At 53.8% G+C, this 24,087-nt stretch overlaps 5 protein-coding genes across 5 annotated transcripts; 3 read left to right on the top strand and 2 right to left on the bottom strand.

The window, feature by feature from the left end:
* Positions 1–6,881: 6,881 nt before the first annotated feature.
* Positions 6,882–9,367, bottom strand: TRIREDRAFT_50618 (uncharacterized protein). Its single transcript, XM_006967574.1, has 7 exons — positions 9,213–9,367; positions 8,784–9,129; positions 8,569–8,729; positions 8,382–8,516; positions 7,620–8,329; positions 7,467–7,571; positions 6,882–7,411 (listed from the first exon to the last, which is right to left on the bottom strand). Exons 1-7 carry the CDS (start codon positions 9,269–9,271, stop codon positions 7,002–7,004), a joined length of 1,926 nt encoding a protein of 641 aa, XP_006967636.1. The 5' UTR covers positions 9,272–9,367; the 3' UTR covers positions 6,882–7,001.
* A 3,718-nt stretch (positions 9,368–13,085) lies between these two features.
* TRIREDRAFT_66469 (uncharacterized protein) lies at positions 13,086–15,472 on the top strand (the record flags this gene model as incomplete). The annotated part of the gene is made up of 6 exons (XM_006967644.1): positions 13,086–13,642; positions 13,759–14,277; positions 14,330–14,468; positions 14,522–14,601; positions 14,657–14,730; positions 14,790–15,472. Coding segments are annotated over 6 exons (2,052 nt in total), but the record flags the coding sequence as incomplete, so codon positions are not given.
* Positions 15,473–16,802: 1,330 nt separating this feature from the next.
* TRIREDRAFT_66218 (uncharacterized protein) lies at positions 16,803–17,826 on the top strand (the record flags this gene model as incomplete). Its single annotated transcript, XM_006967643.1, has 3 exons — positions 16,803–16,979; positions 17,101–17,682; positions 17,719–17,826. 3 exons carry the CDS (start codon positions 16,803–16,805, stop codon positions 17,824–17,826), a joined length of 867 nt encoding a protein of 288 aa, XP_006967705.1.
* Positions 17,827–18,047: 221 nt separating this feature from the next.
* On the bottom strand, positions 18,048–20,535 carry TRIREDRAFT_50616 (uncharacterized protein). Its single transcript, XM_006967573.1, has 5 exons — positions 20,018–20,535; positions 19,542–19,826; positions 18,869–19,466; positions 18,426–18,765; positions 18,048–18,342 (listed from the first exon to the last, which is right to left on the bottom strand). Exons 1-5 carry the CDS (start codon positions 20,313–20,315, stop codon positions 18,208–18,210), a joined length of 1,656 nt encoding a protein of 551 aa, XP_006967635.1. The 5' UTR covers positions 20,316–20,535; the 3' UTR covers positions 18,048–18,207.
* Positions 20,536–21,825: 1,290 nt separating this feature from the next.
* Positions 21,826–23,997, top strand: TRIREDRAFT_123120 (uncharacterized protein; the record flags this gene model as incomplete). Its single annotated transcript, XM_006967642.1, has 8 exons — positions 21,826–21,944; positions 22,112–22,219; positions 22,306–22,660; positions 22,755–22,882; positions 22,933–23,062; positions 23,114–23,561; positions 23,637–23,721; positions 23,798–23,997. 8 exons carry the CDS (start codon positions 21,826–21,828, stop codon positions 23,913–23,915), a joined length of 1,491 nt encoding a protein of 496 aa, XP_006967704.1. The 3' UTR covers positions 23,916–23,997.
* Positions 23,998–24,087: the final 90 nt, after the last annotated feature.

The following is a 24,087-nucleotide window of genomic DNA, read 5'->3' as shown; positions in this document are numbered from 1 at the left end:
TCGTAATCGGCCTGGCTGCTGCCTTGTCACGCCTTGCAGGGAATGAGATGCACAGGCGAATCTGCGCAGGTCACCGCCATATTAAACGAACCAGGAACCGACTCCTTTACAAAGATTGCGGCTATGCCGTTGCCTTCTCACTTGTATTATGAGATGCTGCCTTGTATGAATAGATGTTCGTGAAGCTGACCTTGCTAGCCCTCTGGTCCCTTTGCCTGATAACAAACACTCGCGGCCCCGTTTCCCCCTCCCCCGATAATAATCAGCTGCCTTACCAAGCTTGTCCAGCGCTCTCTCACTCTTCCCTCCCTCCCTTGAGCCCAATTCTCCGCACTGATCGTCGATTTCCAGATACCGGGAGAAAGGTAGCTTTGTGGGGCCCGTGTTTCGACTCTCATTGTGTTTCCAGACACGGACGATCCCTAGCATAACTCGACTATATGCATTCGTACTCTTTTTTTCTTCACAGAGTGAGAGAGTTTTATGTGTCAAACATGTCTCACGACGACGTAAGATAAGGTAACAAGCACATGCTTAATGCCTCACGTCACAGACGACAAAAAGATCTCATTGCGTGTACGTACACGTAGGAACGAAATAAAAAGGAAGTGATGCGTGCTTGTGCTCATCCGTGACGTTTGATCGATGCCCTCTGCAGTTGTTCATCCTGTCTCAGATGACTATCAATCAATCTTAATACCTCCGTAGCGCCGCGCGGGTTGACGGGTAGCTACCTAGCTGAAGAGTTGTCATGTCCACATAGCCATAGTAGTACTCCCTCGACGCACCAGAGGAAAGCAAAAAAAAAAAAAAAAAAAAAAAAAAAAAAAAAAAAAAAAAAAAGGGCGGAAATGTCTCGCCTCTTCGCCTCTTATCAAGTCCCCCATCACTTCCCAATACAGTAAACGGGGGAAATTCTGCAGTTTGCCATCGACGATCAAGGAGGGGGAAAAAAAAGATGGACAACAAGGGACCCCCCCCCCCCCCCCCCCCCCCTTTGTTAAGATCCCCTACTAAAGTCTCGATTTGCGCATACGATCGAAAAAGGGTCCCTTGCCTTAATAATTTACTTCTTTGATCCTTTTTTTTTCCCAGAGGGCAGTTTATCATCACCAGGGGTGCGATACGTATGATTTGCGGGTGTGTGTGTGTGTGTGTGCTCACGCATATGACAGACGAGATGGACAAGATAGGTAATCTATAAGACAAGACAAGACAAGACAAGACAAGGGCGGGTCGACCCGGTTGAAACTGGGCTCGCCACTACTATGTTGATCGAGGGCATCGCGATCGTGGTTGCTGGAATCTGAGCACAACTTCGTATTGCCATGTATGTATGTATGTATGTATGTATGTGGTATGTGTGCATGTACCTGCTTTGCGTTGCTGATAAAGCGTGTAAAGTATGTAGGGTATTGGTATTATCTAGGCAAGGCAAGGTAGGTATGGGTGTGTGTGTGTGTGTGTGTGCCGTGAATGTGACCATGGCGGGCTGCAAAATCTCTGAGACAGAATCTCTTGGAACAACAAACCCGTTTGCCCTGCAGATGCTACTGCTACTGCTACCTGCTGCTTCTGCTGCAACTGCTGGTACTAATGCTACGTGGACGAGCGTTCATCGACGATGCTACCTTCCATTTGTCTCGGGATCTTGTGACCAACGGAAAAGTCAAGAGGACGTTGAAAGCGGCATGGCGGTTGTGCTTGGAGAGTTAGGGGGTTAGCTGCATATCCGCACGGATCGAATTGACCGGTCTTTGCTCATGCTGCTCATTACCTACTCACTACTGGACTTTTACTCGTACTACTACTACTACTACTACTATCAATCCAGTAGGTATTAGAATCATCAGTATCAAGAAAACACTGGACCTCGTGCTCCCGGAAGAAGATGCCCATCACGGCCACTCTCATTCTCAAGCGCTGTCAAGGCGAATAAAAGAAGCCGTCTATCCGGTCCGCCTCCTCCCCCCCCATCGACTGCCCTCCGATATCGAAGCCGCAAGTTTGATTCTGTTCGTCGGCATCTGGCATCCAGCTGGCCATCGCCACCCCGTCCTGCCCAAGGTCCCCACAAGCACTGCGCTGAAAATGCGACTTTCTACTACTACGTACTACTACTAACCTAATCACCGATCCTCGCACCAATTCATGCATTGCACCGCATTCGCCATCTCCTCTCTCTCTCTGTGTTGGCTTCTGGTTACTAACTGTTGCGCTTTTATTCAATTAGCTCGAAAACTTGCGACTATGGTTGCGCCGGCCGAGCCGCGGGCCAGACCGATCGAGGCATGAGGCTCCCCAGGTCTAGACTTGTCCAGACTCTTCCACTTTTGTCGTCGTAAAAGCATTGCATGCATACAGGCATACCACATTGCATACGATATTACACACACTTTCGTACATTCTGCAGCCAAGAGCTGATGGGAAATCCCACTTTCGCATGGTCCAGATCTTTTCATTCTACACGGGCTGCCTTTCTTTTTTTTTGTCTCTTCCTTTTGCCGCGGCTGCTTCTCGCCAAGGGAGTCTCGGCCGTAACTTGCTGCAAAGCGGCTATAGTTGCCGACTCTGTGATGCTTTGATCGTGTAGGATGACCAGGATACATACAATACAATGAAACATGCATCTGATGATAATACGCACGTCTCTCCAACAAAAAGACTCAGAGGCCGGACCGACGCCAACAAGAAGAAAGAAAAGAACCACGGCGTCTCTCCCAAGCTGTCAGCTTTCTCTTCTTCTTCTTCTTCTTCTGCTTCTTCTTCCTCTTCTTCTCCTTCTTCTTATTCACTCCCTTGAGCCATCTGACTATTCTCGACCTGCGCTAACAACTGCCATCTGAGCCTCCCCTCCCCCCCTGCAATCAAGATCCAGCAGTCCCATCACGAGGCGGGAAAGTAGGTACCAAAGAGAGAGAAAAAAAAAAGGACCAGCTTCTAGACTCCGGATATCCAGCGCTTGTTGCTGCTTGGGCACTGCCCGCCCGACCCCGTCGCCGACCGTTGCAAAGCCCGCAGCCCCGGTCCTCGCAAAAGGACAACGACGGGTCTAGGCCCGCGGGATGGAAGGCTGGAGAAACGGGGACGGACGCCTCTTTTCTTATGTTTTCCTTTTTTTCTTTTTTTTTCTTTCTTGTTCAGGCGATGTCGCTTCTGGCTTGCAGCTCCATACCCTATTACTACCTACTGTGAATATCAAAAGTAGAGTATTGCTGTACGTACTACTACCGCAGAGCCGAGATGATGCCCGACTGGAGACTATCTTGCCGTAGTCCGTCGTAGCTCAAAACTTATTCACCTCTTCTTCGTCCCGTGGCCGATAGCTTCCCGATTCCGGGCTGCCGAGCTGCCATTGTGTGTGTCTTCTTTCTTGTCTTTTGCCTGATGCCCGCGTCTTCCCATCGAATTATAAAAAAAAAAAAAAAAACCACTTCGAGAGACGGGATACAGAAACATACTTTGGCCGAGCAACTTCTAGTCTGCTCGCTACTAGGTAGTCGGCAATGCCTATTTCCTTGGCTCCCCTTTAGTATTACAGTCAGACTTCTCGGCAGCGAAAACCTATTCAAAAAAGAAATGTCTCGAGATGGGTAGTACTAGCAAACCACCACCCCCCTCAATGCGTATCGTATCTTGCTGTTGGACGGGGGGGCGCTTCGTGGTCCGACGGGACGGCACACTCCCCCACCGCCTCAACTATCGATGCTGTGTTACACTACTTCCTACCAACGTTTGGGTTTATTGAGATATCCGGTATAGTGAGGGGGGGGGGCTTACACTTTGCTTACACTTTTTTTTTTTGGTTCTTGTCTTGAGGGTATCGTGGGCTATGCGTGTTATCTGATTCGACTTTTCCTCCCATGTCGCTTGGAGTTAACCTTTGTAGCTAAAAGCCAGCCGGAATTCCAGCCACGCCTTGGCAAACTGAACGTATCGTACGTCCCATCCAAGGGGCGTATCGTTCTTTTTCATGTCCGCAACGGGGGAAGTGGGCACAATTGGGCTCCTCGTTCAAAGCATACATACGTACGTACATACATACATACATACATACATACATACATACATACATACAGCATCGGTTTGGCATCTACTCACATCGAAATACTTCCACAGTGAAGACGAGAACTCATGCATGGCAAAGTTACGGTTCGCTAGTATTAGTATTTAACAACTCGGCCCCTGTCTGCCTGCACACACACACACCCCCTCACTCAACGGTCTGGCCCGAGGGACTGACAGCTGTTCGCATGTTCCGGGCCCCCATATCGTTCGTTCCTTTCCCCCCAGATCGGTTCAGACGGCGCGGTCATCGGACGATCTACAAAGTTCCATGCGGGAGAAGTCCACAGGGCAACAGCTGCAAAAAGGATGAAATGGGCTCCAACATCGTAAGTTGGCTTGTCAATTTGTGTCTGTCTGCGGCTCGTCCGGGAAGCGAAACGTGCAAGGGCCCTGCCGTGTGTGTGTGTGAACCAAAAACGGCCGTTCCGTTCCGGGCCTTGTCCGGATATAATGCGATGGGCAGGCTTTCGCACAGCCGTCATGTTATATGATTTTCGTGATATATGAGATCTATCCAACTCTGTTGTGGACGAAATAGGCTGTAGATTCGCATGGAGAACAGGTAAGAAAAGAGGTGTGTACTATGCAATGCAATGCACGCAGTCAGAAGAAGACGGGACGGCAAAAAGGAAGCAAAAACCGTGCGAGGTCAAAAGCAGCAAATACCTTGTAGTAGCATGGCCAAGAACATGTCTGTAGCCATCGTGGCTGATGATACTCGTAAGCAACAAACACGCACTACAGACGGTGGGAAAAAAAAGCGCAGGGGTCTCATTTTCCCATCTCCAGCTGTCAGCTTTCGCCCGCTTCTCACCAAGGCGGCCACTAGCAGGATGATGGGCTGCCAAATCGCCCGCTCTGCGCCCTGGGTTCCGCGCGGGCTTCGCTTGCGGGCTGTTGCTATTCGTGAATGCTTGTTCTGTCGCAAGGGGTAGGAGAGAGGGGGGGGGGGGGGGGGGGGGGATTTGTTCTTGTTCAGCTGGCTGCTTGCATATACGCGAACTCAAGGGTCTTGCAATTTTGGGGATGAGATCCGCTGGGGTCTTGGTCATGGTCACCGGGGGGTTGGAGTTTGTTGGACGTATGAATGTTTCTCTAATCTGGAACTGATTTGATATCTCAAGGCCAGGTAAGAATGACTCATCGGAAGTAATGGAGGGCAATGCCCGGCCGGAGGACGCGAGGGCAGGTAAAGATATTAGTCGGCTATCAGCCCCCTTTGGTGATGCCCGTGCCGCGGTGGGTTTCGCCACTCATCTTCTCAGTGCTTGCGGTCATGCTGCACGCGTGGACTCGTCGTGGCTTTGAGGCATTGGCGATTTTCTCATTTAGAAAGGGCGTGTGATGACGGGCTTTGAGCGATTTTGAATTCATGCTGAACAGTGAATGATGGCTAACCTTCTCTGTGTTCTGATGCCCTTTCGGGACATCTAAGCGTGTTCTCGCTGACCGAGTGTGTCAGAACGAAGTTTCTCGGCAGAGAAGTCAATTCTGAATCTTGCTGCGTATATCTGCTTTGTTAGGGAAGCTTATTAGATTGGTCTCGTCCGAACGATGTATTCCCGGTAGGTTGAAGAATTGAAGTTGCCTACTGACAAACCCGTCTTACCGCTTATGCTGCCCAACATGTTTAACCTTCTTTGACGTCTTATGGTTCTGGACGGGACCTGTCTGATAGTCTTTTTCCGGCGGTTGAAATGGACGGGCTTTGGAGCGGTAGCTCTAGTAATACTTGTTTGGGCGTAATCCATCCTGTTGCGTGTCTTACTTGCATTGCATCTCCAAAAGGGCTCACCTCCCAAGACTTGGGGTGCAAAGACTTTTGCGCGTGCCTCTCACTGCTCTTTGAGCAGTGTCTGCTGTCTGCCTTGTTTAAATCTTGACGTACGTATAGTATGATAGTTTTTATGGAAGTACTGCATTGTGATGGTACTCGTGAGACGTCAGCGCAAAGAGACGTCCAATGCTCCGCGCTACAGCAAACCACAGTGATAGTCTTGAAAAACATTTCAACCACCACAAATGCATACATTAGCTTTACATATCGGATGCGTATAGCTATTAGCAGGTGATGTCGTGAAACAACGCCCTTTGTCGCCGAGATGCAGAAGTGTCCTCGTTGACGGTCAAGTCTCTCGAGAGTCATGACGGCGAGTCCCCTAAGGATCCCTTTAGAGTCTTGATACCACTCTTACAATTTTCACTCTCGCATTCGAGAGCAACAATCTATGAGAGCCACTGGCAAACTCCTGCATGCATTCCATCGTAACTCCAATGCAATTTTAAGAAGGGAGCGGGATTTTGATACACTTGGGAAGCTGGATCCAAGTTTGAGTGCTGGCTAGCCGCCCCTTTGACCTACTGCCAGACTCTGCCTCAAGCATAGGTTTTTCGCCCAGGACGAATGTTACATTTAGGTGGTAATTTGTAGTAGCATACTGTTCTTGGAAGCATTCTTACGAGCGGCTCTAGCATGTCGTCGTAAAGGTTGCAGGCGTATAACCTCTCCTTCGGTCAGTCACCAACCTCAAAGGTCAACAGGATCGCGCACTAAACTTGCTGGCTATATGCCTCACGTATTCCAACATAGCTGCCTTGGTATCGACTTGCTTCCCGGAAGTACCCTCAGACTGCTCCCTGGTATGCTGTAACAAGGGCATTCAGTTCGAATGACTGATGCCTTGCCGTGACAATGCGGATTCAACAGGGGCATAAAATCATGATATTATCTAGACAGCGACTACCAAGGCTTCTGATTTGATCAAGCGAAAAAGAATATTCACAGGCCCTTCATGTGCGCATGTATCCAAGCATAGATCCGTAATATAATTTTCATCCATCATAATGCATCAGTCAAGGTACAAAAAGAAAGTGGTATCATATCACCCAATCTCCATCCATCACGCCCTCAAGGGCACTCAAAATTCTTCAAATTAGGCACTTCCAGCATCCGTCTGCTCCGCATTCTGATCATGGTACAGCTGAGGGCAGGGACCAGTCTTCTGGAAGAAGACATAGCGCTTGAACCACCACGGCAGCACCTCGGTGAGCTGGTATTTCGCGTGTCGGCGGTCCGAAACACCAAAGACGTAGTCGAGCTCTTCGAGGGTCTTCTGCTTCGTCTCAGGGACAAAGAGGAAGATGAGGGCGAGGGCGATCAGGTTCAGGCCGGCATAGAAGCTGAAGGCTCCGGTGGCGGTCATGGCGGTCAACATTCGGGGGAAGGTCAGAGAAAGGACAGAGGCCCAAAAGTTGTTCGTGGCAACAGCCCACGACATGCCAATCTCACGATGGGACAGAGGGAAGACCTCGGCAGAGTACATGAACGGGACGGGGCCCTCGCCTGTTGATCAGTCAGTAAATGATTGTGCATTGTAAAGGGTCGGAAAAGAGCGTACCTGGTGAGTAGAAAGCGGCAAACAGGTAGACAAAGGTAGCGACGGTCGCGATTCTGGGGGTGCTGTTGACGACATCAGGCTCGATGAGATAGCAGAGACCGGCGGCTGTGGAAGTTAGCACACGATCGAACAATTATATGGGTTGTAACATACCAAGTAGAGTCCAGAACATGTTGGGGAAGGTAAAGAGAAGAAGGGCTCGTCGACCAAAGGTGTCAATAGTCCACACGGCAGGCCAAGCAAACAAGAAGTTGATGATGCCGAAGCCGAAACTGGCCCACAGAGCGGTGTAGTCGGAGATGCCGCTCTGCTTGAAAATGGTGCTAGAGTAGAAGGAGATGATGTTGATACCGCACATCTGCTGGGCAATCATGACGATACCAGAGGCCCAGGTGGCGCGGCGGATGCGAGGGACAGTGAAGAGCTCAATGAAGCGTGTGAACATGTTGTTGGTCACCTTGAGGCCGGCCTTTTCCACAAGAAGCGCCTCCTGGTCCAACAGGCATTGGATGTAGTAGAGGTCTCTGGCGGCCTGAATGGGGTTGTTTCGAAGTCGCAGGAGTGATTTCCAGGCCTTCTCGTGCTTTCCCTTCTTCATGTACCATCGAGGGCTTTCGGGGCAAAAGTACGTGCCGATGACGAGGGGAACAGCGGGAATGAATGCAGACGCAAGCTGGAGGCGCCAAGCAATGTCGCCGACTTTACCAACAGCGAGGTTGGCACAAGTACCCAAGAAGATACCGAACGCAGTCCACACTTGCCAAGACATGACAAGACCACCTCGAATGGAAGGAGGGGCGTTTTCGGCGGAGAAGACGGGGACAGTCACTTCCTTCAAGCCCATTCCAATACCGAGGAGCATACTAGCAGACGTCAGCAGCTGACCTATCATGAAAGTCGTCGTGTTTTACATACCGACAAGCAGCCAGTTGTCCCCATGTCTGGGAGAGGGCCATGCCAAAAGGAGCGAGGAGGGAGAAGATGGCGCCCAGGAAGATGGTACCGCGGCGACCAATCCAATCGTTGAGGGGATCGGAGATCCATCCGGCGCTAGGAGATGTAAGCATTGCATCCACGATGAAAAGGGTGACGGCTAACATACAATAAGCAGATTGTGATGTAAGGCAGAGAGTTGACGAAGCCGATGATCCAGCTGTTCGTGGCACATTGGCCGGCGTTGGCATCGGGACCGCAAGACGAGCCAGCGCTGTCCGGAATACCAAGAGCCTCAGGGAAAGACAAGTTGGCGCCGTTGGAGCCAGTCTACAGGCGGGTTAGAAAGCGAAATAGGAAAGGCAGTTCGGATGCTTCACTCACCTGATCCCAACCTTGAATGGCGGCAGCAATGGAGCTGAGACCAATGGTGTAGTAGAGAGCCCACGGGTGCTTCCATCGATGTGTCACTTCCTCTCTCAAGGCTCGCTTCTCCTCCTCGTCCAGCTCGTTCAGGCTCTCAAAGCCGGCAGGGTTCTGGGCGACGAGGGCTCCCTTCTCCAGGAGAGGGAGGATGTCGTTGGGCAGACCCTTGGAGCGGTGGAAATCTCGGACATTGGCGAAGAGGGTCTCTCGAGGGATTCCCTTCAGGGGGTTGCGGATCTCGCCTTCGAGGTTGTCGGTCAGAGCAGCAAGCTTTTCGCCAGTAGAGTCGTGGTGGACGTGGACCCTATGAGGAGAAGCGTGTTAGTCAACCGCAACCGCGGCGAACAAGACACGTGAGCGGCAGCAATGTCGGACGCGTTGACTTACATCTTCTCATTGTGCTCGGGATAGGCCACGTCTGCGGCAATCTTGTCGTCCGAAGCCATTGTGCTGTAGCCACGTGGTGGGCGGGCGAGTCAATGATTCACAGACTGACACGAGGAGGAGAGACACCAGTTCAAGCAGCCGCCGCTAGGAAGAAAGAAGGAGAAAGAGAAGAAGCGCTGTGCCCTGCATGAAGCAAAGGTTTCATCCGAAGATGGGCGAGACCGCGTCGATATATACTCGTCTGCGTACCGTCGTACGGGACACGCCTGGATCAGCCACGGGCAATTCCATGCAGGCCCCCATGGCCAAGGCCGTTGTGCCACCACGACCAATCTCTCCGGCCAGACTTGCGAGAACAGGGAGCCATTCTGCAAAAATTTGAGGGGCCCCAGACAGAGACCGGGATCGTCTCCTCACAGCAGGCCACTGTTGGCCGGTTTGGGGAAAGAATCTGGAGGATTGAGCTTGGGGTTGTGGAGGCAAGAGTGGCTTCGGTTGCGGCCCCTGCACCTGATCATTGTGGAGGGAACAGGGACGAGGGACGAGCGAGGGTACAAAGAGGGCAGCTGCGATGATATCCGAGAGACAGAGCCGTTCGACCAGGCTCTAACACGAGGCATCGCCAAGTCGCCGCACCACTGCACGGCAGTTGGGACAACTCCCGTTAGTCTCCGGCTTCTTTGCCAAGTATCTGCCAAGTACCGGCCCGGCTAAAGCCTCGCGCCAGCAGGTATAGCACGCAGGTAGGGCAAGTACAGCCGGAGGATTTTGATGTCACAGACTCGCCAGGAAGGGGCAAGGCGCGCACGAGGCGTCAAATGGGAAGGCGCTTGGCTCCAGCCCAAAAGCACAGATGAGGTTAGGTCTAGGCAGCAGAATAAAAATTGGCAAGGGCAACGGGCGCCGATGGCATTGAGCTTGTTTTCTGTGGCAGGTGGCGCCGGGCAGCGGTAGCCGTTTGGTTCTGGAAGATGTGAAGGAAGCAGCGGCGATGCGGTTGCTCCTGGGAGAAGGCGGAGAAGAGATAGACTTGATCCATATAAAACCACACAGGTAAAGTGGTAATGAACTTCACGGTAGGAACTTGACTACAATACAACTCTGCATCGTATGCTTAATTAGACTCCCAAGTCATGGTCGCATCTTCGTCTGCTGTGGAGGTACGCGATGGCCGCTGATGTGCAGCACACCTCCAGATTTTGGAGGAGAAAACCGCCCGCCCCCAGATGGAGATGGTCTCGTCCCCAGTGGAGTGTGGAGAGCCCGGCTTTTTTTTCTTTTGTTCTTCGTTGAGGTGGAGCGTCAGCCACTTTTCGCAACCCCTTACATGGCGGCATGGCCCAGGTGTTCCTCGACAGAGCCAAGTGGGCCTCGTCCATTGACTTTTGCAGGCGCAAATAGAACAGAAACCACCAGAGAAAAGCTTTGACTCGGGCATTGTTCGACGACGAAAACGCCTCTTCAGGCTGTTGGCCATTGGGACTGAAAGCGTGCGGTGGAGATGCGCCCACCACGAGCACACCACGTTGACAAACAAGCTGCGCATGCCTGCAGCCACGACCAGGCAATTCAACCACCAAACCGGCAGCCGGTGGCGACGATCTTTGGTCGCGATGCCCTCGCCGTTGGCCTCGCCAGCCGTCATCAAGCGGGATGCCGTATTACGGCCAAGGCCGTCAGACTGGACTACGAGCGCTTGCCGTGTGTCACATGCGATCCCAGGTCCCTCTCTATGGCTCGCACAGAAGCAGTGCAATGCGGCGATCTGCCCTCTGGTGTGATGCGACGCCGTGAGAGGGACGGCGAGAGGCATGCCGATGACAGAGGTCGCACAGACCAATATTACAGACCGCCTGGAATACAGTCAAGGGACATGAAGGTGGACCGCTGGACAAGAAAAAATTCAACATCAAACGTCCAGACTCTCGGTAGCCAGGCAGCAGTTTAAGGAATTGGGGAAATGCGGGTGGTTTGGACGCCATGTGGCTCTAGGTTCTCTCCAGATTCTCCATCTTCTCCGTATCGACGGCTCCATTTCGACTGACTGGTTAGTCATTAGCCTGCAAACGGCGACATGCCACATTACGCCTACGAGTACTGATATTACCTCTTTGTTGTCCGGGTGGGCTGTGGGCGGCCAGGCCGAAACTGACCAGGGAGATTCTGGGTGGTACGAAGGCGATCATGCATCCGAACTACTACTTCGCACACAAGACGACTCTGCATCATCTCCATTCTTGCGCCAATCTGGCAGAAGACTTCCGCAGTATGGCCGCCTGTCGTTGAGCTTCTTTCGCAACGGCGTGGATCTTCACTCTTCCCCAGACTAGCGACTAGCCCTCCCGGACTGGCTGGGGGGAGTCAGGCTCCTTGAGGGTTGCATCACCTGACTTGCGTGTTGGGAGCATTTGTCATCTTCATCGGATGGGCTCCCCAGCTCAGGCCAGCGGAAGATTGTCGACGCGGATTCGCGACAGGAGCAGCTGAGCATCACCCGCAGCCGCGGAGGCAGGGCCACGTTTGAATGGGGGCTAGCTTCAGTGCTCCCGTCGCGGGATAAAAGTTAAGTGGTGAGCTTATTGTCCAACTCTGCGCTCGACTCGATCTGTCAAGGGACAAACGCCCGCAGGAGGACAGGGCGAGATCTGACTCTCCAAGTCTCTTCACAGAGAGCCAGGTTTTGCCACCGAGCAGATAGCCAGAAGTGTTTTGTTTCAGACGCACAATGCGCGGGGAATCACATCTCAAGGCAACATGACTGGATGCCCATACGAAGCAACGGCAAGGGGCTCTTTGGATCGCCGTCTGAAATGCCCCCGGTGCCGACCAGAATGCTACGTCCATGGAAGTGATACGGCTAACACGGCCAGATGAGCCGGCGATAATTTTAGCAACCTGGACTGTCTCTGTGGGAACGGCAGCAAGGACTCGTCACTTGCAGAATAGCCTCAAAACTCCCCGAGGCGGCAATATTGGGCCTTGCCGTCGCTGCTACATACTAATCTGCGTGTCTGCTCGAGATGCCTCGCTCTTCGGCCCTAGGAAGTCGGCACTTGGAAGTTGGGCATCCGCTGGCCGAAGAACTTCTGAGTTGCGACGCAATCTTGCGTCCAGAGGGGACGGCCTGATAGCAAACAAGGGAAGCTGAGTGAGCGAGGATGTAACCATGGCGCCATGCACTCCTTGTCGAATCGCAGCCAGCAAGCAGGAAGACGGCATCGAGATAGTTTTTGACAGCGCCTTTTTTATGTACGACCATGCTGCCTCGAGGGCCTGCCCCGGATAGCCGGCATTCGGCATTCGGTAAAGGCTGGACTATCCCGATTTTTTCTTCCCATGCTGGCCTGGCTTTTTCTCAAGTACCTCGACGATGGCTCGGACAGGACAGAAGCGGGTTAGCCCGTCCAAAGTTACGTGTACCGTGGGCATTGTGCACTGTGAAATGCGCCTCCTTCATGAGTGACCCGTGATGGCCCGTCTATCAACCTGCCGCTCCCCGGATCCCAGCCAGGAGTCTTGCTCGACAAACCTTTCCACTTCTTCGCTAGACGGAGCATCTTAGATGTTAGTGCGCCTCGACGCGATGCCGACTTGTTAGACGGGCGACCCGACTTGTGTAGGCCAACCATGACGGAGCAACCGCCGCGTCCGAAGCAGGCCGCATGCCTGGTGTGCAGGCGCAGCAAGATCAAGTGCGATTGGATGCCCTACGAGGCCAAGTGTAGACGCTGCATTCACCTGAATTGCGAGTGCATCCGCCCAGAGTTCCATCCCGGCCGGCAAAAGGGCATCAAGAAGCAAGCCTCCCCCCAACACGTCAAAAGAACCCCCCTCGTACTCTATATAGATCAGCGACTGACTGGGTAGTGAAGCAAGCGGGTTGGGCTCGACAAGGCGCTGTATCAGCTGCAGCAGGCCGTCAAGCGCGTCAAGTCGGGAGAGGCACGAGGCCCCGAGGAGAGGAGCATCGTGGCCAGCCTCAGACAGTTGCTGGATGACGTAGAAGCTAATGAAGATGCGGCCGAGCACTCGTCGAGGCAGGGCTCGCGTAGCAACACGCAGGAGGAGGAGGGCGGCTCAACCTCGAGCGAGCTCGACGAGGACAACGACAACGAGAACGACAGCGCAGGCAACCGATCCATGGCCGACTTTGTGCAGCGCACCGAGGAGAGCCTGGCCATTGACGACGCCGAGAATCCTCTCCAGCTGCTGGCGCGCGCGTCCTACTTTCATCCCGGAGATCGCCGTAGCGGGAACTCGCCCCAGAACCAGCGGCAGCGCGACGCCGCATCGTCGAAGCAGGATCCCGAGTCGACCCGAGTCCAGCAGTTCTTCTCCCAGGCCAAGGTGAAGCTCGACATTGGCGAGGACCTCGACCCCGTCGACCTGGGGCTCGTCACTATGGACGAGGCAGAGTCGTTGTTTAACTAGTAAGAACAAGTTACCCTTCCTGGTGGAGCAGGCTGGGTGCTCCCGGCTTGGCAATGTGCGGGAGAAGATGGAGGTGACCAAGGAGTGAAGCACCTTGAGGCTCATGATTCGGTAGCTTTTATTCCAAGCTCGTGCACACGCGGTGGGGCCTGTCTCCCCGAGTCCATACGGCCACTTACACGCGCAGCCGATCTGCGTTCCTCTTCACGACGGTCATGGCGGCGTCTACGCTCTTCATGCCCTCTGCGGGCCCCCTCTCCAAGAGGCTGTTTAACCATGTCAAGATGCTTGCTCACAAGGTCACGAATGACAAGTACAAATCGGTAGAAATTGTCTTGGCGTTCATGACCCACATCCCCTGGATATTTCCGGGAGACCACGCAATGGACGACGAGACGTGCATGTATATTGCGATGGCGACAACCATTGCGTTTGACCTGTCCCTCCACAAGGTGCTGATGCCCATGGACGTCTTGGAGTCGTCGACGACGGTGTCAAAGGGAGAGTGTCTGGATCCCCGGACCGCCCTTGCCATTGATGGGTTCCCAGACGTAGATCCGTGGTCTGAGCAGGGCCAGCTGCTGCTGCGAGCGCGGGAACGATGTTACATTTCGCTATTTGTCGTGGAGAGAGGGTGAGTGCCGGCTTCTCCTCCCATCTTAACTCCTCGTCTGACACTGTTCTAGAATGGCATTGGCTCGCGGTAGACCTTTTATGATACCAATTACACGAAATATCAAGGATTGCGACACCTGGCATAGATCACCGATAGCAGACGAGCAGGATGGTCCTGTGGCGTCCATGGCTGTCATGAGACGCAACTTGGTACGACGGCGACTGCGATCCTGGCCTCGACAATCTCATGCTGACTCTTGCAGGATGGGCTTTTCAACACAGTTCGAGCACTTTGCGATGGCTCTCAGGCCAGCAACAGTGATGGGTTCTTGGTGGCTCGATCGTACGTCGTCACCCGAGCTCACTTAACATCGGCAGAATCACTAATCGATGCACAGGATTCAAGGAGCTATAGAAAGATTCTTCGACCAGTGGCTAGCGGAATGGGGCATGATGATTGGCTTGGGTCCTGGTAAGTCTCAGCGGAATTGGACTTGTCTAAGAGACGTCACCTGCTGACTGCAATGGCAGAACGTCGCCTCCCGCCATATGTCGACATCCTCGTCGCCCACACTCGCCTCTCGACGTACGGACGCATTATCAACCATCCGACGGCGCCTGTCGAGGTCCGCATCTTCTTCCGAACCGCCGGGTTATCGGCCGCCCTGAACGTGATGAGGGCTGCGATTCAGGGAGAGTCGCAACTGCAATCGATGCCCAACAACACGGCCATTATGATTTCGTTTGCCGCATGCTTTGCCCTGAACATTAGCGCGTATGCCCCAGACGGCTCCGGGCTTGCACCGAGCATCAGGAGGTTGATCGAAGAGGCCATTGGCGTGCTGGAGCGTATTGGCACCGTCACGCCGCACAGGAATGGGCTCTCGGTGCTGTATGGAAAGCATCTCCGACATCTGCTGCGGATATCGGGCTCGTCCAAGGGCACCCGGCCGCCCAAGGCACAGCGGACAACGCCGTCGTCGTCGGAGCCGATGCAGGACACGCCGCCGGCGCTGCCGAGCAGCTTCATGGACCAGCAGATGCTGTGGCCGGACATGGTGCAGTTTTCGACCATGTCGGACGACCAGATTGCGCAGGTGTTGAATCAGCCGGGCAACGTGTTTGAGCCGTCGTCGTCGTTTGGGGGCAACATGTCGTGGGAGGAGATGAACAACTTTGACTGGCTGAACTGGCCAGCTTTCAATGCAAATTAGCGGAATGCATACATAGGGATGGACTTGGTTGAGGATTTGGTTGGGCTGCGTGTAAGGGTTCTATTTGGGAATAAGCGAATGGTGGGAATTGTCTTTTGTGTTTCTTGTTTCCAATTCAACTGATACAATTGATCATAGGGAAGCATTGCATAGGGGCGAAGAATCAAGTGAGGCGAAACGCGTCGCCACGACCGCATTATATGTGCAAGAGTGACGAATTGATCAGCCGAATGCGTGGACAAGCTAGTAGTACCACAATCATGCGATATCTTACCCACAAGCAGATTACATGTGCATCTTGTATGGCCATCAAGGTAGTCGAATCAAGCACCGCCAAGGTGAAAACTACTACAGTAGGTATGTGTAGCCGAGCGAAACCCGGGAGGCGAATGGACCAGCTTGGCGACATCGGGATTGTGGGGGCTGAGCATCGGCCTTCAGATGTGTGTTCCGTTTTCTGGAACCCTCGGGGAGTTTATCGATGGGTCTTGAGTGATTGAGATTTGTGCGGCTTGCTTTGCAATTCATGGTTTATGCATGGGATTGGTGGTCAGGTTTGATTGTGGTATTTGGGTTGGGGATGTTGCTGCGGGTTATGAGGACGGGATGTATGGTGATGGATTTTGGAGTTGGTGTTTGTGCTTGGAATCAGATTTAGTCCATGTTAGGTAAGGTAACGGGCGTATCTTGACCACCTCCAACACGTAGCATCCTACTGTTACTTGACAACTGTCTATGCGTTAAGCAATACAGGATATTTTTGGAAGTACATATGGCTTGAGCTTCTACAGACTTGGCCGTCTTGCACAAAACAAAGCTGCAAGGTCGCATCTTCTATCCATCTGCATACAAGTTGTAATACTAATACCTGCGCAACTTTATTTTTTAAATAGCCGAGGCCCGGCGTAGCGGCAACAATATCGATCTGGGGGGGCGTGGGTTGCAGTGGGGACGGGATTTGGAAGTCCAGATTTTACCTCCGATTTCTTTGCCTTGATGTCATCTGTATCTTACCTATAGTATGTTGAATGAGGCCATTTCTGGGGTATATTCTTCAAAAAAGGACGGGGAACGATTTGAACAGGCCAGTTTCTGAGTCATGACGAGGGAGGGTGAGAAGAGAGACGTGCGGGAGCAGTCGGAAATACATGTAGCCGCGGCCAAAGGGTCACTGCTCCCAACACCATCAAGACGATCAACTCCAATCTCAACCTCGACCTCATCATCCACCTCCATCTCACCCACCTCAACTCCTGCTCATACTTTTTCTTCTTCTTCTTCATCATCAGCAGCAGCATCAAGTGACAAGAGGCGCCGACAACGACGAACCATGTCCAAACTCTCGCCCAGCCTCAAGGCGCTCATCAACGCGCCCTTTGCGCGCCCGGGGCCTCACAGAATCGCAAAGGGAGCTGCGGCGGCGGCGGCAGTGGGGGATTTGTTTCGGGGGATTGCGGGCGAGGCGAGGGGGAGGGGGGTTGGAGCGAGGGCGTGGCTGGCGATATCTGTGAGTCTGTTTTGTCTCCCTGGGCTTTGCGATGGCTTTTCTTTTTCTTTTGGTGGAGGGAAAATGGATGAGTGAGGTTCAATGTGAAGGCGAGGGGGAAACTTACAGGTCAAATGGATAGGCTGCTGCCACGTTTACGCTGAATTCTCCCGACGCCTTGTCGATACTGCACAACGTCGCTTCAGCAGAGCGAGGGGATTCCCAAGCAGCGCAAGTTCGCACGGCGGAATTCATCCGCGAGGTCGGCCTCAAGTGCATCTCCTTTAACGGGATCCCCCGCACAATCAACTGCCTCAACGCATTCCACGCATCACTCCCGCAGAGCGTATCCTCATCTCTGTCGACGCAGCCCTCGCGAAGCCTCAAGTCAGACAACGTCGAGAGCGTCAAGGCCCGGGGGAGAGGGCTATGGGACTCGATCTACGCCCCGTTTGAGGAGAAGCTCGTCGACAAGCTGGGGACGTCGCATCCCGACCTGCCGGTGGTGATTCTCAACTGCCACTACGGACCGCTGCTCTCGGATCCCGAGGGGGAGGAGGGCGGCGGCAGCAGCAGCGTCAAGAGGGGCGTGGGGAGGGTGATGACGAGCCTTGTGGCGGTTGCGAGCTTGAGGGCGCAGACGGGGGTCGGGCCGCAGGTGCTTTCGCACGTGTTTGGGCTGCGCAAGGCTCTTGACGACGGGTCCTTCCGGGGGGATCTGGAGGTCCAGGGGGGAGGGGAGGAGGAGAGGTTGAGCGAGGACGGGGCGCGGTGGCTTGCGGGGGATGAGGGCGGGGAGTGGGTGTTGAAGACGGTGGATAGGATTGTGGAGGGATTGGGGGGGAGCAATTTCGCGGCGAAGCTGTGATGCTGATGGGTTATGGATGTGCTGCAATGTGCTGCTGATGTGGAAATGCTGCAATGGTGCTGATAGACTATGGGTCAGGTTCTCTGTGAGACGTATGTAAGGTATAGAGTGATGGACTTATGAGCAATCATGTGTACACAAACAAGCCCGCTGTTGTTGAACTGTGTATATTATACATATAGTTATATACATCTTGAGCCAAAAAAAAACATGTACGCTGAATGCATTGTTTCCAGACATCTGTGTTACCGGTGTAGTTGATCCCAGCCATGCCATCTATGTCTTGTTTAAAAAAAAAACCATTGAAAAATCCCATGACCTTATGCGGATATCTCCTCCTCTGTACCTTGACAGTTCTCTATCACGTCCCGTTGTAAGAATCTACTCCATGCTAATAATGTTATCGGCAACGCTAAACGGCGCGTCCGTCTTGCTCTTGACCTCGTCGACGGTAACACCCGGCGCCAGCTCCGTGAGCGTCAGGGTGCCCTTTTCGCGATCGACTTGGAAGACGCACTACAAAACCCATTAGCAAGTGGTAAAAAGAAAGAAAGCAAGAAAAGAATCAGGGAGAGAGAAGGGGGGGGGGGGAAACGTACCAAATCAGTAATGATGGTGCTCACGCATCGCGCGCCAGTCAGGGGCAGGCTGCACTGCTTGACAATCTTGGACGAGCCGTCCTTGCAGACGTGCTCGGTGGCGACAATGACTTTGGTGTTCTCGGGGTTGGCGACGAGGTCCATGGCGCCGCCCATGCCCTTGAAGAGCTTGCCCGGGATCATGAAGTTGGCGAGGTCGCCGGCCTGGCTGACCTGCAGGGCGCCGAGGATGGACACGTCGACGTGGCCGCCGCGGATCATGCCAAAGGACTCGGACGAGTCAAAGGTGGAGGCGCCGGGGACGAAGGTAACGGTCTCCTTGCCGGCGTTGACGAGGTCACTGTTATCAAAAAGGCACCACGTTAGTCAAACTCATATATAATCATCTTCAAGCATCGTCAGGGGGGGGTAGGGGGAGGGGGGGGGGGGGGGGAAACACTCACGCATCGACCTCATCGGGCGTGGGATGCGGCCCCATGCCCAGCAGTCCGTTCTCGCTCTGCAGCCACACCGTCCTCTCCTTGGGGATGTAGTTGGCGGCCATGGTCGGGATGCCGACGCCCAGGTTGACGTAGTATCCCTCCTTGAGCTCCTTGGCGGCCCTCTTGGCAATGGTGCGCTTGCGCTCGCTGCCCTTCTTCTGGACGTCTGCTGCGCCCTGCGGCTCCTCGCGCAGCTTGAGCGTCTCGACCTGCTTCTCCACCGTCGCCTGCACGACGCGGTCCACGTAGATGCCCGGCAGGTGGACGTCGTCCGGGTCGATCTCGCCCACGGGGACAATGTGCTCGGCCTCGACAATGGCCAGCTTGGCGGCCTTTGCCATGAGCGGGCCAAAGGCGCGCGTCGTGCGCCGGAAGACGCAGTTGCCCGCCGTGTCGGCCTTGTAGGCGCGCAGGATGGCGACGTCGCCCGGGAGCGCCGTCTCCATGAGGTACAGCTTGCCGTTGAAGGAGCGGGTTTCGCGCTTGTGCCCGTTTTCGAGGGGCGCGCCGCCGGACGGGTTGTTGCGGATGGGGATCTGGCCTTCTTGGAGGAGGGTGTCTGACATTTTGCCAGTCAGTATATATATTACCTTTTTTTTTTTCAAAGAGACAAAGGGGGGGGACATAAACGTACGGGCTCCGGTGGGCGTGTAAAAGGCGGGAATGCCGGCGCCGGCGGCCCTCAGGCGTTCGGCCAGCGTGCCCTGGGGACACAGCTCGACGGCTAGCTCGCCGTCAATGTAGCCCTTTTCGAGCACCTTGTTGCCGCCGGTGTAGGACAGGATGAGGTTGTTGATCTGGCCGGACTCGGTGAGGTGGGAGAGGCCGCCGCGGCCTTCGAGGCCGGCGTTGTTGGAGACGGCTGTGAGGGAGTGGAGGGAATCGCGGCCTCGGCGGTGCAGCGCTTGAATGAGGGTTTCTGAGATGATGAAACGTTAGTCAATTGGTTTATTTTCCCCCCCTGAATGTTGGTTTTTGTGTGATTTTAGGATATATATATAATTTTTTTTTTCGCCGTTGTGGAGTGATGGGTGGAATCACGAGATGTCGAAGAGGGCGACTTATACGGAGGCGAGAGAGAGAAAGAAAGGGGCGATTGCTACAACATACCTGCAATACCACAAAGGCCGAATCCCGAGCTCAACAGGACGGAACCGCTCTTGATGTCGGCAACGGCCTCGTCAGCGCTGGCGACGACTTTTGACTTTGGCCGGACCTGTGACTTTTGCTGCTGGGAAAAGCGAAAGGCTGTCGTCGAGAGGAACCGGCTCCTCGCGGGGCTGGCGTGGACTCTAGGGGCGTGGAGGAGCTGTGCCGAGACGGCGGTGATGAGGGAGCGGGAGCATCGTGGCGCGGCTCGTGGGAGGGCTGCCTTGGGGTTGATTGGTCGGCGTAGTACCGTGGCCATTGTGTATGATGTGTATGTCTGAGGGTATATGGAATTTGGTGGTGGTGGTTGAAGAAAAGATGCCGGCGTTGTCGTATAAGATGATGCACTGCGAGGCGGCACGCGATATACTTGTACTGTCTGCAGCGAAGGGGTGATGCAGCACCTTTTTGTCTCGTCCCAAAGAGGGTTTCAAGATGGAATTAAATTGCTAGAATGGCAACAACAATGAGCCTATTGTGAAACAAAAAGGAATGTGGATTTCCGCCCGTCAATTGCAGTTTCAATAGCCCAACAATAAGGAGCGCAGAGTCCGTGCAAAGCGATTGTCCCTCTGTTGCTTTATATCGTGCTCGGCTCGGCTACCGTGAGGCCACTAGAAACGGAACTTGTTCGGGAAAGTCGGCCGGTCGGCCGGAAGCTAAAAGCTAAGGGGAAGAAGACAGGTACCGTTGTGTGGGGATTCGCTGGGTCCCGGGGGTTGATCGGGGTTTTACTGTGGTGTGTGTGTGTGTAAGTGTGTGTAAGTGTGTGTAAGTGTGGCTTCGACGGCCTTCTTGGTGGCGATGGTATGACTTCAGCGTGGGGGGGATTAGGGTACTAGTATGGGGAGAGGACGAGGCTGAGAGTGTGTTTGTATTGAGAGGTGCTGATTGGGGGAGTTCAAGGTCAAGATGATGTATTATGATAAGATGTCTCGTGATGCCCGTGATACGCTTCGTCTGGATGGTTCTTTGTGCTTCTTCCTCCAGCTCGACGGTGTGTGTGTGTGTATGTATGGTGCTGTCTTCACCGAGATCGAAACCCGGCGAGTCATGAAGATCCAGTGTAAAACTAGTACACGCAAAAGACTCTAGAAGACGACGAAAATTCTACAGGCCACACGATCGAAAAATCTCCGCAGAGCTTGTCCCTCGCGATTCGCCACGAGTCATGATGCCAAACTGACAGCTCGCAGCCTCGTCTCCATTGCAAGCCTCCTTTCCTCCAGCCAGCCAATCGGCACTGCCTCCTTGTCCATGACAGATCTGCGCCAAATCTTACCCCAAAACACACCAAACTCCAGGTTTTTCCCCAAAATCCATGCTCAAGACATGAATAAGGTGCCCCCTCATTCGACTCCCTTTTTCATACGTCCGCCAGTCCGGACGTGACTCGACAGGGTCATATAAGGTAATGCGGGGCCGGACGCCTCTTACATACATGTAGTATATATACTATATAAGGTGCCTACACAACTGTACTATGTATGTAAGGTAAGGTATGCATTGTGCGGAGAGCCTCCAATGAAGACGCGCTCCTCGACTTTATCCCAATGGCCTGCCGGTAAAAACATGCTGACTCCTCATCCTCATCCCTGCAAATCCGGGGGTCGGACGCGGCATGCAGGCAGCGGGGAAAACAAGCTGGGGAAAGCTGCTCAACCTCTCCGCCCTTGAATCGCCTCGCCATTCAATCGTAGTGTGTCCACCTAATTTACTTGATATCAAGATCTCAATCGTTGCCACACGCGCGCGTCTCAAAATCCGCAATGACGGCCGACTCGGAGAATGAAAAGCACGATGCAATCGACTACGAGATTGAGAATGCGCAGGATCCGCGGCGGACGGCGGCGCTGACCAAGAGCGTGCTGTTCAAGATGGACACGAGGTAAGGCTCAAGTTTGTTGGGGGTTTTCCCCCCCCCTTTGCCAGCAATCATTGCGCCCCGTGTATAGTGATACACTTTCTATCCCAAGGTGAAATCATGAGCTCATCACCACGGCGCAGAGTCATGCCCATCTTGGCCCTCCTCCTGCTCTGCTCGTTCCTCGACAGGACCAACGTCGGCAACGCCAAGATCCTCGGCCTCGAAGCCGACCTGGGCATCTCAGACGAGCAGTACTCCCAAGGCCTCGCCGTCTTTTACGCCACCTACATTGCCTGGTCCGTTCAGTCTCAAAACCAACTCAGTCCGTGTCCAAAGTAGCATCACCAAGTTGTTGACTTTTTATCCATCATGATCATGGCAGCGAACTCCCCAGCAACCTCGTCCTCAAAAAGGTGTCCCCCCGCATATGGCTGCCCTCCCTCACCGTCGCCTGGGGCATCATCACCATGTGCCTCGGCTTCGTCCGCTCCTTTGGGAGCTTCGCCGCCGTGAGGGCCCTCCTGGGCGTCGCCGAGGGCGGCCTGTTCCCCGGCATCGTGCTGTACCTGTCGAGCGTGTACACGCGCGGCGAGCTGGCGCTGCGCCTGGGGCTGTTTTACGCGGCTGCTTCACTGTCGGGCGCCTTTGGGGGGTTGCTCGCCAGGGGGTTGTCGGCGATTGGGCCCAGGGGGGGACTGGAGGGTTGGAGGTGGATCTTCATCGTTGAGGGGCTGCTGGTGAGTTGGTGCTTTGATTTGTGATGAATTTTTTTCTTCTTCTAATTTTGTCTTGTCTGTTGGTGATGAGTCGTGGACTGACGGGGGGCTGTAGACGGTTGTTTCTGGGTTGATTGCTTTCGCTGGGCTGCCAAACAACGTGGCCAACGCTTGGTTTCTTTCGACGGAGGAGAGAGACTTTGCTGCCCAGCGGCTGGCCAACGACAGCGGAGGACGCTTCAAGTATTTCTGCCTCTTGTATACGGGATGAATTCATACTGATGATAGTCCAGCCCAGCACGTGAAGCCGAGGAGTTGTTCAAGTGGTCTGAAGTCAAGCGCGGCATCTTCAACGTCCAGATCTGGCTCACGTCGACGGCGTACTTTGCCTTGCTCTCGGGCGTATACTCTTTCGGACTCTTTGTGAGCAAACCATATCTGATGTTGTGTATGAACTGCAGCTGACTCGTGAAGCTGCCCACCATCGTCAACGATCTCAAAATCACCACCAATGCAAACAAGGTCCAGCTCTGGACCGTCATCCCCTACGCCGTCGCAACTCCCACCACCAGTCCGTTCGACCCCATCACACACACACCGACCCCCTCATACGACGTATCCCCTTGCATTGCTAACCCCGGCGTCTCTCCAGTCCTCGTCGCCTTCGTCTCGGACCGCATCAAACTCCGCGGCGCCCCCATGCTCGCCATGCTGCCCATTTCCATCGCCGGCTACGCCACCATTGCGCACGTCCAGTCCCCCAGCGTGCGCTTCGGCATGACGTGCCTCATGGCCATGGGCATGTACAGCTCCGTGCCGTGCGTGCTGGTCTGGAACGCGAACAATTCCGCCGGGCACTTTAAGAGGGCGACAACGTCCGCTTTGCAGCTGGCCGTGGCCAACTGCGGAGGGTTTGTTGCCAGTATGTGACATTTTTTAATCCCTTGTATTGTATATAGGTACCCTGAGAAATCATGACTGATGTCTGCCTGTGCAGCTTTCATATACCCCAGCAAGGACGGGCCCGTCTATCTCAAGGGACACTCTGTCGTCCTGGGACTCTTGTGTTATGCATGGTTTGCGTAAGCACATTCCCCTCCTCGATGTTTTTTTTTTCAGCCCTCTCTTTCTTCTTCTCAAGGCTAACAGCGACTGTAGAGTGTTGGCCAACCTGCTCTATTGCGCCAAGATGAACCGGGATAAAAAGGACGGCAAGTATGCGCAGTTTACGGGCTCTGGAGATGACCGCGACCCCGAATTCGATATGATTCTATAAGCTGCCTCTGTTTAGTTTGTTATGCCGTTATATCCAGCGAATTCGCGATTATAATGCTAATAATAACAATATCTTTGCAATGTTGACTAAATCTTAATTCCTTAGCCTATATATATATATATATATATATATCTATCAGAAGGTATCCTTCCTAGCATTTCAACATCATCTC

Source organism: Trichoderma reesei (assembly GCF_000167675.1).
Source record: "Trichoderma reesei QM6a unplaced genomic scaffold TRIREscaffold_18, whole genome shotgun sequence".
Classification (NCBI taxonomy): domain Eukaryota; kingdom Fungi; phylum Ascomycota; class Sordariomycetes; order Hypocreales; family Hypocreaceae; genus Trichoderma; species Trichoderma reesei.
Note: the sequence above shows the minus strand (reverse complement) of the source record. Positions and strands in the feature narration are given on the sequence as shown.

Coding starts and splice junctions, on each gene's coding strand:
- TRIREDRAFT_50618 (XM_006967574.1), bottom strand. CDS start 9,271: ATGGCTTCGGACGACAAGATTGCCGCAGACGTGGCCTATCCCGAGCAC. Junction 8,517..8,568: donor TACATCACAATCTGCTTATT/GTATGTTAGCCG, acceptor TACATCTCCTAG/CGCCGGATGGATCTCCGATC. Junction 8,330..8,381: donor GGACAACTGGCTGCTTGTCG/GTATGTAAAACA, acceptor GACGTCTGCTAG/TATGCTCCTCGGTATTGGAA.
- TRIREDRAFT_50616 (XM_006967573.1), bottom strand. CDS start 20,315: ATGGCCACGGTACTACGCCGACCAATCAACCCCAAGGCAGCCCTCCCA. Junction 19,467..19,541: donor TTACACGCCCACCGGAGCCC/GTACGTTTATGT, acceptor GCAAAATGTCAG/ACACCCTCCTCCAAGAAGGC. Junction 18,343..18,425: donor GCACCATCATTACTGATTTG/GTACGTTTCCCC, acceptor TGGGTTTTGTAG/TGCGTCTTCCAAGTCGATCG.